The sequence below is a fragment of the Euprymna scolopes genome, chromosome 14 (assembly GCF_053919585.1).
Source record: "Euprymna scolopes isolate OS-2025 chromosome 14, ASM5391958v1, whole genome shotgun sequence".
Taxonomy (NCBI): domain Eukaryota; kingdom Metazoa; phylum Mollusca; class Cephalopoda; order Sepiida; family Sepiolidae; genus Euprymna; species Euprymna scolopes.
Genome location: NC_136495.1, coordinates 36,137,441 through 36,155,592, shown reverse-complemented (window position 1 = coordinate 36,155,592; position 18,152 = coordinate 36,137,441). Strand labels below are relative to the sequence as shown.

Sequence of the window (18,152 nt, the reverse complement as noted above, 5' to 3'; positions counted from 1 at the left end):
CTGATCCTGAAGAAATTGTAAAACAGTCTACACACATATTTAGTGAAAATGTGATTCGGAAGTTTATGTCGGTTTAACAAAACATTCTTACAACAAATTGTCTGTTGATCCTACGAGGGGCGTGCAATAAGTAATGCCCCTGACCCACTTCCCATAGCAGTAGAACAAGGAAACTTGGCACAGTTATTAATCTTTCTCTACATAGAAACCACCCAGAGTTATGCATTTCTCCCAGCTCTGGAGACCGTTTTTGTAGAACACCCCAGGTCGGTCCTTCAACCACGACGTGACTTCAGAAATCAAGGCTGCATCATCTGGGAAACGCTTTCCTTTTAAAAACAACTTCATGGCTGGGAAGAGGTGAAAGTCAGAGGGTACAAGGTCAGGAGAGTAGGGAAGATGGGGGAGGATTTTATAACCACACGCCCGTGCTTCTGATCTGCCGACATGCGAGCTGTGGACCGGAGCAGTGTCCTGCAGGAGGAGGGTACCTTTGCTGATCTTGCCCTGCCTCTTGATTTTGATAGCTTCCCTTAATTTCCTCAAAAGTGAAGCATAATAGGCTCCTGTAATTGTGGTACCCTTTGCCAGGAAATCTGTCACTACTCTGTCCTGGTCCCAGAAGACTGTGAGCATGACTTTGCCAGTGGAGGGCTGCACCCTTACCTTCTTTGGAGGTGGTGAGTCCAAGTGCTTCCACTGCATTGACTGGGCTTTGGTCTCTGGATCATAATGATGGACCCAGGTTTCATTCTGTGTAATCAGTCTTTTGAAAAACTTTGACTCATCTTCTTGGCACATCTCCAAATTCATCCTCGAGTACTCAACACGTTCTTGCTTCTGGAATGGTGTGAGCAACCTGGGAATCCATCTGGCAGACACCTTATGCATATGCAAATGGTCATGAATGATAGTTTCCACAGACCCTGTACTAATCTTGACATCTTGGGCTATTTGGCAAATAGTAATGCGCTGATCTTCCAAAATGGCAGCCTCGACTTGACGGACAGATACCTCATCAATGGCAGAAGGGAGGAGGCGACCAGGTCTGGGAGCTGTTTCCACAAACTTCCGGCCATGTTTGAATTCACGATGCCAGCGTTTTACAAGGTCATATGATGGGGGCATTATCACCATAAGTTTCTTTCATTTCATCAAAAGTCTCCTGTGGTGTGCGTCCTTTCAAATACAAAAACCGGATTACTGCTCAACATTCAACAGGCTCCATTTCACACCTGACTCGGTTCAAACACCCATAAAACAGAAACCACAATTAGTTCAGAGCTGTAATTTGCCACATAACCCGTAGAGATATAAATCATTGCACATGCAAAATTTCAGCTAGATCAGATAACTGGAAGTGGGTCAGGGGTATTACTTATTGTACGCCCCTCGTATGGTTTCTTTTGCATACGATTCAAGAAATCATGGCCCCCAAAACCTCGCCAAAGGAGTTGGTTTTGAGCTGGAAGAATAGTTGCGAAGGGGTCAAATAAGAGAAATTGGATTGTTGCTGGCAAGTTGCATCCACTGTGTGGGGGCTATGTTGATCAGTAAGGTGTCAATATAACCGACATGTACTAAAATAATTTTAGGATTACAAAACAATAAAAAAAAAGAAGAAAATATTGGAATTCCCAATGATACAGATCAAAATAAGCATAAAAAAAAAGGCATCAAAGCAACCCCCCGAGCAAGGTCAGATAATACTGCTAGTATATAATAAGTTATGAAAATATATATGGCAATTAAGCTACAGAATTTTCTGTTTCATCCTAATAAGGACTCGTCAGACTAAATTTTCCTAAATAATTTAAGCCTTATTTTATTGGAGTATATTCTAATATAGAACATTTTGACGTTTGTCTTGCATGGGGGTGCAGAGCATGCTTTGTCATACAAGGGTTATTCCAAAAGTAATACATCCTATTTTTTAAACTCCTGAAGCTGAAAAGCTACGAAAACGGGAGAATTTATTTTTCTACATAGTCACCACCATTCTCAATGCATTTTGCCAGGAATTCAATGATGTATCTCTGCTTCTGACGTATGTCCATCACATGGGTTTCTTTCTTAGAATCTCACACTGTCAATATCTGCAATAGAAAGATGAAACTTTCAGGCCATGAATGCATAAGTTCAGACATTATAACAATGCAATTTGCAATCTCCTTTGATCCATTCGGGTGGAATAAAAATAGGAGGCATTACTTTTGGAACCTTACTTGTATATAATACAGCTCTGACTCTTGGCCCATCACCGTAATATTGCATTTCTGTGCTTGACTTATAATGGAATGTGCTCTGATATATTTGTTGAATTGGTGCCTCCTTTTCATTAAATATTTTCAACCAATCCAATGATTAGCAAAATCCCACCTCTTGACTGGAAAACTTTTTACTCCAACAGCTTCTTTCCTTGAGCTGCTTGACTTTGGAATTCCTTCCCTGCTCCCTTTTTCCAGGACTGTACCAACATGCAGAAACTTTAATATAATCTGAGCAAATAATTATGAAAATATTACATCAGATTTTCAAAGTTTCTTTTTAATCTCGACGATTGCAAATTATCTGATAACGTCTAACACTGTTATTCATTTTGACGTCACGTGCGGTTCAATTTCCATAAAAATAATCTACATATATGTCGGTGAAGTAGTTATCTGTTTGTGTTGCTGCAGTGAATAAAGAGTGCTCAATATTATCAAATAGAGCACAACTAACATTAATTCGGTTCACTACAATCTTGCAAACCGTTTCCATACTCCTATTTTTGTTGCAACACCTCTTATACTACATGTACTATTTATGATAAATCTTTATTTAAATTCTTATTCACATCCACGTGTTTCATGCTTTTCTGGGAATCATCGGTATGGAGGACAATTGTTCTGCTGGTTACATGATTCAAGACCTTCAGACCCAAATCAATATTTTAACTATTGTCTAAACGCCTAGAACCATGCGGCCAAGACATAATGAAAGGAAGAAAATTAAGATCTATTTATGTTTATGCGAGCAGACATATTTAGAAAGCTGTCGTAAACAATGTTCAGTGATACAGTTACTCAGAACTTAGCATTATGCATTTAAATTTGACAGCCTAATTATAATTCTCTTAAAGGACTTGTCTTAGCATCAAAACGACTATAAACAATATTATCATAAATATCATATTTAAACATATTATACAACTGGGCAATGCCAGGCGGCTTGCTAGTAATATATATATTTGAAATTGGTATATTTAGGCAGCATTTTTTCATTCAAGCAAATATTATTAAATGCAACGGAGATACTTTGCTTTATGATTCTTTTAATTTTTCGATTTTCCGTATAATCTTTTTTGTATCAAAATCAAAAATATTAATAAAACTATTTTTGATTTTGATGCAAAAAAGATTATATGGAAAATCGAAAAATTAAAAAAAAAAAAAGAATCATAAACAGAAGTGTTTCTGTTGCATTTAATATTTGCTTGAATATATATATATATATATATATATATATATATATATATATATATATATAATTACACATGCATATTATGCCAAAGGATAAAGAAAAACTACATTAGATTGACTATTTCAAATAATTATCCGTAAAATAATGATTCTAAATTTTCTGTGGTCTGAAAAGATGCCATTTTGTCTCTTTTTGATTTTTTTTTTTTTTTTTTTTTTTATAGTATGAAATGTGATATCAGTTCATGTTATTATATTTCTATTTGTCTGTCTGTTTGTCTGTCTGTTCTACCTTTTCTCAAAAACTACTGGGCTGATTTGGCTGAAATTTTGTATGGACCTTTGTTATGATAAAGTACGGCGAACCGAGTATTATGGTATTTATTTGATGCACAGTTATGGATTAATAGGTATTAGTATTTAATGCAAAAATGAGCACAAAATTAACCATATTCAACCATCAATAATGCGTAAAGCACTCATTCTAAATCAGTAGACTATAACTTTTACCTGTTTTTAATAGGCTGAAAAGTCTATTTTTCTACATAGTCATGTCAATATTTATCGATATGAATAAATAAGAACGATTTTGTTTTGTGCTTGCAACAAAGTTATGAATAAAATGTTTATTATTTTAAATTAATGTTTCAAGTATTTCAAGTAATGACAAAGACAGCTTGTCATAAATACTGTGATATCAAGTCATTATTAACATTATCTTTATTTTTTATTTTAGGTCCAATGAATCAGGCCTTAATATGCCTCACCATTTTTCCTTTTCGGGCTGTGGGTTCCTTGGAGTTTACCATTTAGGTGTTGCTGCTTGCTTGAAGCAACATGTGTCCGACCTTTTGGAGGATTGTAAGATTGCTGGCGCCAGTGCCGGAGCCTTTGTTGCTTGTTGTCTCCTCACAGGATGTAGCATCGGTAAGAATCGATTTTATTTTTCTGGTAGTGCTAATGGGAATACTAACGGAACAATAATCTATTATATAAAGCAAAATTTTCTGTCTGTATGTCCAGCTAAAATCAGATACTACGCAAGACACATCCACAAAGCTGATGTATTCTTCTTTGGCATTGTCTTGGACAAAATGCATGCATTTTCTTTGTGTTCATTCTTTTGGAGATCAATCGAAACCGTCAAGGGGTTGACATTTAGAGCAATTTTTAATGTTATTATGTAGTAATATGTCAACAATTTTTTTTTTTTATCTGCCAGAAAAAGTGAGAGCGTTTTTTATATATATATATATACGTTTTATTTTTTATTACCATATCTTTCTGTTAAGTTACATTATTGTTTCAGCTACCCGACCGTTTTTTTGGCCGTCTGTAGCTTCCTCAGACTTTTACAGAAATGTTCGTTATGATGGGATGAAAGAGTGAATGATGTCGGGGAAGGGTGCGAGAAGAGCGGAAAAAAAAAGTGGAAGGAAACAAGGGGGAAAGGTGGGAAGGGGGTGCTTGGTATGTCGGCAATGGTTTAGTAATAAAAAATAAAACGCATATTTGCTCTACAACAACAGTATTGAGCACTTTCTTCAGTTTTTATTAATTACCATTTTTACTATATATATATATATATACACACACACACACACACACACACACACACACACAGAAGGAGTGGTAGGACAAAATATGGACAATTTTTTATGTTCGTTCTTTTGGAGCGCAATAGAAACAGAATTAGTCATATGGGGGGTCGACATTTTAGAGCAACTTTTAATGTTTTTATGTAGTAACACACTAACGATTTTTTCCCAGTTGCCAAGGAAACTGAGGGCAATTTTTTTTTCTTTTTCTCACGTTATTACGTAGTAATTAGTAAACGGCTTTTGTACCAATTGCCAGAGAAAGCAAGAGAGGAGATGATAGAGAGAAGAGGAGGATGAAGAGACGTGGGGGAGAAGAGGGGGAGGAGATGGAGATCGATAGAGAGGGCTTGAAAGAGGGGGGCGGAGAAATTTTTAAAGAAAAATGTTACATTTTTTTAACTCTTCTATTTTATTGTCCATGCACCCCCCCCCCCCGCCCAGGCAACGCCAGGTAACCATGCTAGTTTCAAATGAAAAAAAAGAAGACATTCTCCCAAACTAGATGAAATGTTACAAGGACTCTGTATTAGACAAATTTAACATTTTCATAAACAAATAAATGATAAACGAACAACCTTAAACGAAGGGAAGTATATAGTCTTTTCACACATATATGTACTTGCTGCACTTGTGGAGTGTTGCCAGTAAAAGAGCAAAAAACAAATCCATTAATGAAAGTCTTTTTTTACATAGATAAGATCAACAATATAGAGAAAAATAACAAATGCAGACTCTGCGGACAAAGAGACTAAACAATAAATCACATAATAATGAATACAGTAAACTAGCCTCCCAAAAATATGATAATAGTTATTCACTGAACTTTGCTTTTCCATTAATCTGTGTAATTGCACCATTAGGCAAACGAACTCATGCATGGAACAGTGCAGACTTGTTGCAGTTTCAATTGCAGCTGCTAGTTTTTTTTTTGTTTTTTTTTTTCAAAAAAACATTTTTATTTATTTTGAATGAGAAGTTTTTTAACTTGTTTATATTTTAGCATCCATGCGCGACTCATTTTTTATTCACATGACAAAATGATGACGACTTTAATGATGTAAATATATACACACATTTTGCTTATGATATGATCCAATTTAAACGACATAAAGTGCCGTGCAGAGGGTGGAGGCAACCGATGAAGTGGTAGAGGAGAGCACATCTGTAAACGATAAAAGAAATACCCCTGCCACTCTCAAAAAATATTTTGGACGTTAGAGGGGGATTACTTTTGCATATAAATTTAACGAAAGATGATTACTGACTTCAGACCACCAGGTGTTAATGATAACCTACTTCCAAACATATTCCCGACTCTAAAATCTAAAATATTGTGTTTTATTTTTTACTTTAAACATTTCAACATTGTTTCATATCTAATCGCTTAAAAAAAGTTTGTTTTTTTTTTTTTGTCTCCCGACAAAAAGGAGGGTGGACCTGTAAATTCACCCTTGTCCGTTCATTTGTTCGCACTTTTCTCAATAATTACACCTTGGAATTTTTTGAAATTTTGCACAAACATTAAACATAATGAGTAAAAAAGTAAAAGAATGGATTTTCTGAGAAAACTCCGCTTACCCCCTAGGAGTGCCTTTCGGGTTAAAATGGCTAAAACTGACACTTTTATGTTTATTAAAAAAAATTGATGCCTTGAATTTTTATAAAACTTTCTGAAAAGTTGTAACTAACTGATTTCTATATAATTTTGTTTGTCTATACTTCGCGATAACTCTTAGGTGTGCCCAAGGGGTTCTTTTAGGGCTAATATAACACTCTAGTTTTGGGGTTATTTTACCATATTTGTCCAAAATTTTCTGTGTATGTCTATTTAGCAGTTTTGCATGGTGCTGAACTCAAATTTAAATATGTTAAGGCGTTGGAGACTTCATTTCTTTCTTTGCATGGTGCAGAACTCAAATTTACATAGGTTAAGGCCTAAAACTGCACCACCAGTTTTGACGTCCCCTGGAGACTTTTGGGGCTTAATGGGACAGAGGTGCAAATGCTGAACTTGGTCATTTTTCTTATGCCTCGTTCACTGTGCATTCACAGGGGACCATGCATGCTTTACTTGTTTTTTTGTTTGTTTGTTTGCTTTTTTTTTGTTTTTTTTGCTGTTTTATTTTTTTTACTGTAAACTTTTTAACATTGTTCATATGTAATCGCTTAAAAAAAAGTTTTTTTTTTTTTTTTGTGAATTAGCAATTTTAGCACCATTAACTTTTTTCCAGTCTCTTGGCAGTTTTTGTCTTAAAAAAAAAAATGATTGATAGTTGTCATCTGTTTTAAAAATCTTAAATAAAAACAAACAATACGACCTTTCGTCCATGCATGGAGTATTGTCACACATGGGCATCAGCCATTAGTCTCTCTATTTTATAGGGTCCAAAAAAGAGTCCAATCTAATAAGTTCCACACTGTCAAACAATATCTGAGACAGAGTGCAAGATAGAGCTTCCAATCTAATAGGTCCTGCATCAACTAAACTCCAACCCCTGTCCCATCACCACAATGTTGCATGCGTGTGTTTGTTTTACAAGTATTTTAATGGAATGTGCTCTGACAAACTTTTAGCACTGGTGCCTCCTCAATGTAAATACTCACGACTAAACCAACAAGTAACAAAATCCCTCCCATTCACTGTAAAGGTCTCCGATGACAGAGAAACTTCTACTCTGATAGTTTCTTCTCTTAAAGACTTTGTTTCTTCTTTTGCCAGACTCCCTTACTGTTTCCTGTTTCTCTGACTGTACTTACGTGCAGAAATTTAAATGTAATGTGAACAGACATATTGCTGCTCAACTCCCTACTTTTAGTGCCCGTCTAAGCATGGTCCTTAATTCACAGTAGCCCGTTATGTCTCAATGCAATGTGGCTTGTTTGGGATGAATATCAGTAAAAATAAATACTTTCATTAAAACTTTTCTCATAAATTAATGAGTCACTGCTTATGAGAATTACCCGAGATATTTTTTTTTTTATCTAGTCAGGTTTTGTTTTTATCATATACAACTTGTTAAAGTGCATAGCGAATTCAAATTCCTTAACGTTTACGTCTACGGTGACACGTTTTTGCCAGTCGAAGATGAAATACATGTTACCATGGACACTAAGGAATTTGATTTGTAGAAAATCCATCATGTACAAGTAAAGTGATATATATATATATATATATATATATATATATATATATATATATATATATATATATATATACACACACACACACACACACACACACACACAGAGTAGCGTCCAAAACTAAGGGACAAGATTTTAAAACCTAATCCTGGAGGATTTGTGGGTGAAGCTTCAAGAAGAATGGTCTAAAATTAGTATAGAGGATTGTCAAGAACTGATTCATTCTTGTAGTCGAAGACGTGCAGCTGTCATTGAGAGAAACGGCTCATTTACTAAATATTGATTGTATATCTATTTTTGATTTTTAGCTGTTTACATTGTTTTTCTCAATTTTGTCCCTTACTTTTGGACGTTCCTATTTTGAAAATAAATAAATAATCGTTATAATTCTTTTTCTATCCTTTGCAAATGATTCAAATTTTAATATGTTATTATGGATAATAACGACTACCAGTTGTCAAAATTTCAGCTTTTCACAGTTGTTATTTCTAACAAATATTAGGTTTAAAAATTTTGTCCCTTAATTTTGGACGTTACTGTGTGTGTGTGTGTGTGTGTGTATATATATATATATATATATATATATATATATATACTAGAAGGCCGCCGAACATTGCCTGGTCGTAAAATATGCTTAAATATGATATTTTGATTAATTTAAATTTCGCATTTATTAGTATATTATATTGGACCTAATATATAGTAATGATTTAAAAAGGTAAAAAAATGACTCGTACGCCATCACCGAGAATCGAAACCAACTATTTATTTAAAAAGAAAATACAACTTTGTTATAGATGGGTTGTGGAATTGCATTCATTTGCAAAAGATCTAGCTGATTTGCATATTCTTTTAAATAATTCCCTATTAGTTTTTTTTTTTTTTTATGGGATGATCATCTTTAGTTAACTATTACGTGTAATTATATTCATGCAGATATTCTACATGATTTATACTTGCATAATATTTGCGTAAAAAGCTCATAGTAAACACAAACCTCTTTCTTTTATATTTATGTATGCGTATGTACATATTTGTTTAAAAAAATTTGCCTACCAAACTTCTCTGTCAGTTGTTGGTCTAGAGACATGAAACTTAATATATACGGTATTCAAACCCACGTGAAACTTTATATTTGGGTTTAAGCCGGGGAAAATTGGTGCAAAACTGAAAATCAAAAAAATTGAATTTGCCAGATGAAGGTCGAATGACGGCATTACGAATACGCATACGTAACATAATAGCTATTGGTTCATGTTGTAATTTTTAGTCTTGCAGCAAACACATCTTCATAGCTCAGTCATTAACGTCAAAGGAAAAAGTAAATTGTAAGCTAAACGTTTTTGTTTCTATTCTTGGTGGTGGTGGCACTCAAGTCATTTTTTATTTTTTTTATTTTTTAGATCATTAGTATATATTGGGTCCAATATAATATAATTATAAATAGGAAATCTGCATTAATCAAAATATCATATTCAAGGGTATTTTACGACTGGGCAACGCCAGGTGGCCTGCTAATCTTTTAATACCAAGAGGATTTTAAATCCAAAAATAAATTATCTTCTACAGTTTAAATACTTTTAAAAGCCTTTCAAATTTCGAAAGGGTCATAAAGTCATACATTGTTTTTCTTTTTTTTTGGGGGGGGGGTAACTATTAAGTTAAAATGGCTGACTTGTTTGTAAAGAAGTGTAAAATTATTTATTTTGGTGGATTTAATTTCGTTTATAGAGATTATTTTCTTTAATAGGATTTCCTGCTTTTATGTTAACACACACAGACACTCGTGAAGTTGTCTCAACATATTATCAATATAAAGATACAACCAAGTTACCATATATGCATATAGTTTCTAAGTTAGAAGGAATTCAGGGGTAACAAAGTAACAGTATACTAAGTTCTAATACTGCTTTTTTTTCTCTCTCCTTGTTAATAGTTATAACACCAGCTCCTTATCCTTTTTTTTTTTTTTAGGATAACCCCCACCCCACCCCCGGGTATGAGGGAATTGTAAGTGGAGAAGTTTCTTGCTTCATCGTTTTCGCATAGTTGAGACATTCTTTCAAAGTTCACAGCTTTACATGTTCGTTTGTTTGTTTATAAATCCCTTTTTTCACTCCATTCCCAGAACCCCTAGAAAACTTTTGACTTATTATTATAGGCCATCATCATCATCAAACATTTTTATCATCACCACCACCATCATCTTAGAACATCATCATCATCATCATCATCAAACGGTTCCATCATCTTCGAACATTTCTGTCATCACCATCACCACTATCACCCTCATAATCTTCAAATGTTTCCGTCAAAATTATAATCATCATCAAACGTTTTCATTATCACCGTTAGACGTTTCCTCCATCATCAACCGTCATCTTTGAACATTTTCATTATCACCATCAAATGTTTTTTTCAGCATCTTACAATCTATCATATATTAATTGTTAAATGTAAAGATTGACAGTCCAAACAGAATGCGAGAAAATAATTCTCTATAGTTTTTTTTTTTGCATTATTAAATGAGGAGCCATTTAAAGTTAAAATCTATTTAGTATTACGCATGTAATCTGAAGAAAAACCTGCTTGATATGTGTTAATGTGCCAGGAAAACGGAGATTTTAACAAAATTAAGTCTTGAGACAGGAAGTGATGTTATATGACTCATGAAGTATTTTTTTTTTTTGTATCGCTCAAGAAAAAAAGTTTTAAAACCTTTTTTTTTCTGTGTTACTACATACTACTATATTGATTTTTTTTTAACCCCCAAACACCCTTAATGTCATAATCTTGAAATAATATACATATATATATATATATATATATATATATGTATATATATATATATATATATATATATATTGTGTATACACTAATTTTATTTGGATGTTTTTTTTTTTAAGAAACTGTTTAGATCGTCAATCTTTGTATTTACCTATTGTCTCGAGGTCAACTGATTGAAGATCAGGGATATAGTTAATCACACTATTTCTCTTTGTTCTACCCATTTTCTGCACTCTTCCACTATTCCTTCTAAACATACTGCAGAATGCGATCTATCATATACAACCTGTCTCGAAAATCCCTCATCTCTTACTACCTTGTTTAGCTGTTTGATTTATCTGAAAGTCCAGGGACATAAATTATTATGTCATCTATCAAACTCTTGTCCATACTCTTTTACTGTGAAGCTGTGAAACCTGACCGATAAGAGTAAGCGACCTATGAAAACTTGTGGTTTTCGATCACTGCTGTTCATGTTGCATCCTCCATGATTTCTCATGGAATTTTCTTCATTTTTACTTAATCTAAACTTGATGTGAAAATTTTCTTTTATCTAAAAAAAAAAAAAAAAAAAAAAACTTCCTGTCATTTCTTGATCACATCACATTCTACTCTTAGATTTCCAGTGGGATTTTCTATTTTTCTATTTAATCTAACCTTCGCATGGAAAATTCTGTTTTTAACACTAATGTTCCAATATTGTAATAGGAGTCATATTTATGAGAGGGCAACCCAGATGGGGAGCCAAGCATGAAGATGCTTGTTACTATTACATTTAAATTACTGCATTTTTGTACTGTCGGGAAAACCAGAAACATGCAAGGAATTCCAGAGGTGATTAAAACTTATTTTTATATTTCAAGCTATTCATATTTTTTATTCATTTTTTTTTTTAGCACATCGTATGTACATTTTTTAAAATCCAATTTAAATAAAACAAAATTTTTTGAAATCTGATTGCTTTCATCCTAAAATGTTTTGTAAATTGTGTATTCAGACGCAACTTCATTTCTTCTATTTGTTTAAATGACCCTAGGCAATGCCAGGCAGCCCTGCTAAATGTTAAAAACTACATAATGAGTCACCACAATGTTGATATCATCTTGACTGGTGTTGCCCCGGATAAACAATATCTAAAATTTAGAAAACATTATTGATTCTATTAAGTGTTATGTACCTGTTTGTGTGGGGGGAGATGATGATGAGGTGTATATATTCTTGTGTCTGTGGTGTCTATATAATTGTGACATGGCTGTGATCTTCTGTCTTCTGTGTGTGCACATGCATGTAACAGTTGTGTGTGTGTGTCACATATAAGAGGATCTCAAGGCACATACCTTTTCTTGTTCTTAGTCGGTGTCACCTCGTGACGATTCATGCCTGCTCTTCAAAAAACATGACTTGGCTTTATTGCTTGGAGAAGTCTTTAGATGCCATCATTGACAGAGCCTTGAATCGATGAAGATCTTTTTTTGTTTTCTTATTTTGAATCACGATTCCCTCACTAACTCTAGACTAAAGACTGGCGAACTCTAAAACTGGAACTGAACTGCCTAGCAAAACGCATATGCATCCGTATTTATTTCAAGGTGTGTGTGTGTGTGGGGGGGGTTGTAATCCCTGTTAACCAGCTTGCACTCAAAATACACTCACTGACCTGTCTCATGACCCCTTGCTGCATGCAGGTGTACACGTTGTCAAGGGAGTCAATATATATGTCAGCCTCGACCTTTCGACCTCTGTGCACTCAACTTGACACAAGTTGTGTTCAACTTGGCACCGTGTTAACCGCGTTATTGATATACAACATGAAGTCAACTGAGTCAGGTTTCTTAAGGGGAAGGCGGTTTTCAGCTTTTTTTATGTACTATTTTGGAAAGAAAATGCTGGTTCATTCTGTGAGGAATCTAATATATAAAGGAGAGTTGTCTGTGTGTATGGAGAAAGAGGAGAAAACTGGAGAGAAAGGTAAAAAGATAAAAGTTTTAATAAAAATTAAATTTTTATTCTGGGCAATGCCAGATAGTCCTGCTGTTTGTGTTATTGTTTTTGTTAGTGACTGTAGTGACTTTTTTTTCCTTCTTTCAGATAAGTGCACTCACTACGTCCTAGATCTTGTGAGCCAGGCCGAATCACAACCGATTCTTGGGCCACTGCATCCTCGGTTCAAGCTGATCAGTGGCCTTCAGGAAAGCATGCAACAAATACTTCCTGCGGACGCATATAAATTGGCCTCTGGACGTCTCTTCATTTCTCTCACCCGATACAAGGACCTGCAAAATGTCATTGTCTCTGAATATGCCTCCAACGATGAACTTATTAGTGTAAGTATTTTAAAATCTTTAGGAAGATGTATATTTTTAATCTTTTCTTTTATTGATTTGTCATTTTTCTTTCTTTCATTGTTACAAAATAATTTATCATTAAACTAGACTTTTAGGCTGTTAAAAACGGGCAATGATTATAGCTCTTTGACTTATAATAAATGCGTTATATCAAACTTCTAAGGTAAATGTGACATTGTGAGGATTAATCCTTATTAATCCCTAACTGTGCATTAAATGGATACCATAATAATTAGTTCGCTGTACCTTATAACAAAGTGAATCCTATACACAGAAATATAAACATATACTATGCATAATTACTTCCACATGTGCAGCTGCCATCGCGCAAAGGCAGCACGCGTACCACAGATTTAACCAACATAAATCCAGTTCAAACAGACAGAAGTATATAGAAGCCAGAAACAACTGTAAGAAAGAAATAGCGACAGCTAAGAGAGAATTTACTGAAACCAAAAACGTATCGAAGCTCAGAAATTAGGAACCTGTGACTTCTGGAAAATCTACAAGAGTGTAGTAAATGATGGGCAATCAACAATTCCCCCACTATCCAATAATTATGAAGTTGTTTGCTCAGCAACCAAAAAGGCTAACATGTTTGCCAGTTGGTTTGTGTCCAACTCCACACTAGACCCTGCTAACCACCCTATCCCAGACTTTCCTTTGCGGACAGACACCACACTTGACGATCTGAAAATCACCCCTTCTCAGGTGCATGCCATTATAAAAAATCTTGACACTGAAAAAGCATGTGGACCTGATCTCATCCCGGCTGTGCTATTAAAAAAGTGCTCCGCTGAAGTAGCTCCAATCCTCTCCAAACTTTACAACAAATGCCTTAATGAATCTTGCTTTCCTGCCTGCTGGAAAACTGCTTCTGTGGTACCAGTTTTCAAGAATTCTGGCGAAAGACCTGACCCAGCAAATTACCACCCCATTAGTCTCCTCCCACTTTTTGCCAAAATATTTGAGTCCATAATTAACCAAGCTCTAGTCCATCACCTTGCAGATGCTAAACTTCTTACCGACCAACAATATGGATTTAGGCAAGCCCGTTCCACAGCAGACATCCTAACTGTAATCTCTGAGCGTATATACCATTCACTTGACAAAGCAGGGGAGGGTAGAGCGGTAGCTCTAGCTATATCTAAGGCTTTTGACAGGGTATGGCATGAAGGTCTTCTCAGGAAAATCAGATCATACGGTATCACTGGTAGAATACTTAACATAATTAAATCCTTCTTAGATAAGAGAAAAATGCAGGTTGTCCTCTATGGCCGTACATCTAAACTATGATATAAATGCAGGAGTGCCTCAGGGGTCTATCCTTGGACCTCTATTATTCCTAATATTCATAAATGATCTCTCTGACAAAATTGTCTGTGAGATGGGTATATATGCTGATGACACCACACTATAACAGGCATGACAGGAAGACGAATGAACACATGAAATTGCAGAAACACTAGAGGATGACCTCCAATCTGTAGTGGAATGGGGACAAAAATGGATAGTCACATTCAATGCTGCCAAGACTAAACTCGTTTCCTTCAATAACTACAAGAAACCTTCTCTACCACCAATACGAATGGCCAAAGACTCTTTATCTAAAAGCACATCTTTTAAACTCCTCGGCCTAACGTTCACAGGAAACATGAGTTGGAACAATTACATTGAGAGCATTGCCAGGACCGCTGCGAAAAAGGTAGGTTCTCTCTACCGTGCTAGAAAGCTACTAACCCCTGAAAGTATCCTGTACCTCTATAAGGCCACCATTCACCCATGTATGGAGTATTGTTGTCATATTTGGGCCGGTGCATCTGCTACTAGTCTCTCACTCTTAGACAAGGTTCAAAAGAGAGTTGCCAACCTAATAGGCCCTGAACTATCATCCAAGTTTCAGTCTCTGTCCCATTGACACAATGTAGCATCCCTCTGCTTGTTCTACAAGTACTTTAACGGGGTGTGTTCCGACGAGCTGCAAGCACTTGTACCCCCTCTATGTAAATAGCCCCAACAAACCTGACAAGCAGTACAATCCCACCCCTTCACAGTAGAGATCCCTAGATGTAAGAGAGCCTTCTACTCTAGTAGTTTCTTCCCCAGAACGGCTAGACTTTGGAACTCCCTGCCAGGTTCCTGCTTCCCCAACTGTACTGACATACAGAAGTTCAAGTATAACGTGAACCGACATCTTGCTGCCCAACTCCCCACCTAGTACCCCTATAGCCCGTGTCCCTAATAATAGCCCCCTACATCAAAGTGGCCTTGTTTGGGGTGAAAATGTAATAAAAAAAAACAACTTTATATAAATTTAGGGATTGTTGAATTTTTCCATGTGTTGATAAGTATCCATTTTTGTAGGCTTCATTTTTTAAGAAAACAAAATTTGTTAATATTATGCTGCCAATGATAGGTATGAATACAAACTCTTTCTCCACATTTTAATCAATTTATTCAACATCGCTTCTGCGAGAGAGGATATTGATAACACACTTAATATGCTTGTTTACAAAAAAAAAAAATAAAACTTTCTATTTTCTGAACGAAGACTGTTTCAGGAAATATTTCTAAAACTAAAGTAAAACTGATCACGTGGTATCAGTTTGCAAAACTTTGACAGTCGGTCGGCTTTTTTGAAGTATCCAAAAACAAAAACGTTAGAACTACATATTATGCTGACTGACGGTTCTGCTTTCGAAAACTATAAAAAACGATCATTTTGCTATCTGTTAAATTAATGCGGTAAGTGAATTTAATTTTGTTTTTTTTAGAAATTTACATTTCGTTAAAATATTCTGCAAATGAAGCAATTAAACATTTCTTTTGGAACTTCTTTTCACAACAAAAACAAACAAAAAAGATGTGAAAAATTTATTAAAAAAGGAAAAAAGTTTAACTTTTAAAAAAAAAAATCCTTTGAACCCTAACTTTGCAAACTAACTAGTCACTCGGAGCTGTTCAACTAAAGGACTGTAGGGGCTTGGTTGACATTCACCGATGCCTGGTATCACAGTCGCGATGTGAGCATAGGTAAATGTTTCCCAACCCCTAACAAAAAATAAAAATAAAAAGATTGTCAGAAACAGCATTAAGGTGGAGGTGATTTCGAAAGTTCAATAAATAACTCTTATTTAACAATTACGAAAAATTTACTTTTTTATATAGAAATAAAGAGGGAAATTAAGACATTAAATAAGAATAAACATTAAAGGACGATAAGTATAAAATTATATAATAAAATAAATATAGAAATAAACAAAGTTATTTAAATTTAAAAAATAACATTATTATTGTTAAAAATATTTTTTAAGTCAAATAAATAAATAGGAATAATTTGAGACGATTGAATACAAAAAGGCTACAAATTTAATCAAAGATTTACATATTTTTAAATTTCATTTAGAAATAAGAATATTCTAGAAAATGGAATAAAAATCAGTTAGTGATTGAAGCTGCAAAAAAAAAATGTTAAATTTTTAAGAGTTATCGAAGATAAAGAGAAAATAAAACAAAAAATGAATATAAAAAGATAAACAAAACATGTTATTTACCTTGAAATTTGATGTTATTGCATTTTTGTTGAATTAATCATGACTTTTATTTATATTCTTTAATACATAAAATAACTCCTGAAATTAATTGTTATTAATTTCATGGTGCATGTTTAATTCATGGTTAAAATATTTTTGACTTTTATCTTCAATGAAAGAAATTTTACGAAAAAAAGTCAAATCGTTTTTCGAAATTCCCTTAATTGTATTTCGACATTTTCTCTGTACCAAATGTTTTTGCTACACAAAAACTTTCGATTATATAATGGTATATTTCAAAACAACAATTCCACGGGAATCGGAATCGGGATCATACTTGGTATCGGGATCGTTAATCGACATTTTCTTGGAATCGGGAGTCGGAAAAAAAATTTAGGAATCGTCCCAACACTAGTTCATACTCTGACTTCAATGAGTAATACCATGTGGTCCCCACACTCAACATATTGCTAACATGACGTACTATGGATTTCTTTCCTTTTATCTTCTCTCCTTATGGTGCTGTCGTTAAGAGAACTTTTTTCAGAGCAGGTGCTCAAGTTAAAAAAACCGGCAAAAATATAGTAATAAACATAAAGTTCAGTTTATTCGGTGGGACACAAGCCTAAAATACAGGCACTTTTAGAACAGGAGTGAAAAGGGCAAGCACCCCCCCCCCCCGCCCTCTGCTCGCCCCTGCTGTCGTTGTCTCTCATATTGGCGGCTGTCGAGGGATGTGTACAGGTTTACAAGTCTATGAAAAAGAAAATAGAAGAAACCAAAGAAAACATAGACTCTGATACTTTCTGAAAGTATAAGTTGATTCTGGGGTGTGTGCGTGTGTGACACTGTCAACTCTCTACACACTAGAGTCCACATGCACGTTTTGTCATGGTCGAGTTTGTCAGTTCATGTCAGCTCATCGTGATCTTTCAAAGCTCTCCCAACCTGGCCCAAGCCTAGATCTGCTTTCAATTGTGTCTAATTTGCCACTGTCATAAAATTTTGCAAACACTATACCCTGCAAACCGTTACCGACCGTCGCAAAACCCACTGACACTCCTATAACTAACTTTTAAATATATTGACCTTCTTTGTCCTAATCATTGCTACACCTTGACCAATCCCACCTCGGCTCCCCTTTGTGTGCATTGGTGAACAAATTCCTGTCGATTATCTTTTTATCTACCCCATTTTCTATGTGACAATGTTGATGGGTTAAAAAGGTTTGATATGCCATGGAGACAAACATTGAGATTCAGACGGTAGAAAAAAAAGAAA

General features: G+C 34.8%; 2 protein-coding genes across 4 annotated transcripts in view; one reads left to right on the top strand and one right to left on the bottom strand.

Annotated features, from left to right (window-relative positions):
* The window catches only part of LOC145292948 (uncharacterized), a 99,558-nt gene that overhangs the window by 18,568 nt on the left and 62,838 nt on the right, over positions 1-18,152 (top strand). For both annotated transcript variants that reach the window (XM_080139142.1, XM_080139140.1), the window contains exons 2-3: positions 4,201-4,391; positions 13,082-13,317. In XM_080139142.1, the coding sequence (XP_079995268.1) occupies positions 4,223-4,391; positions 13,082-13,317 (405 nt within the window). In that variant the 5' untranslated portion in view covers positions 4,201-4,222. The remainder of the gene's footprint in view (positions 1-4,200; positions 4,392-13,081; positions 13,318-18,152) is intronic.
* Positions 1-18,152, bottom strand: part of LOC145292949 (nucleosome assembly protein 1-like 1) — a 140,334-nt gene that overhangs the window by 104,034 nt on the left and 18,148 nt on the right. The window lies entirely within an intron of this gene.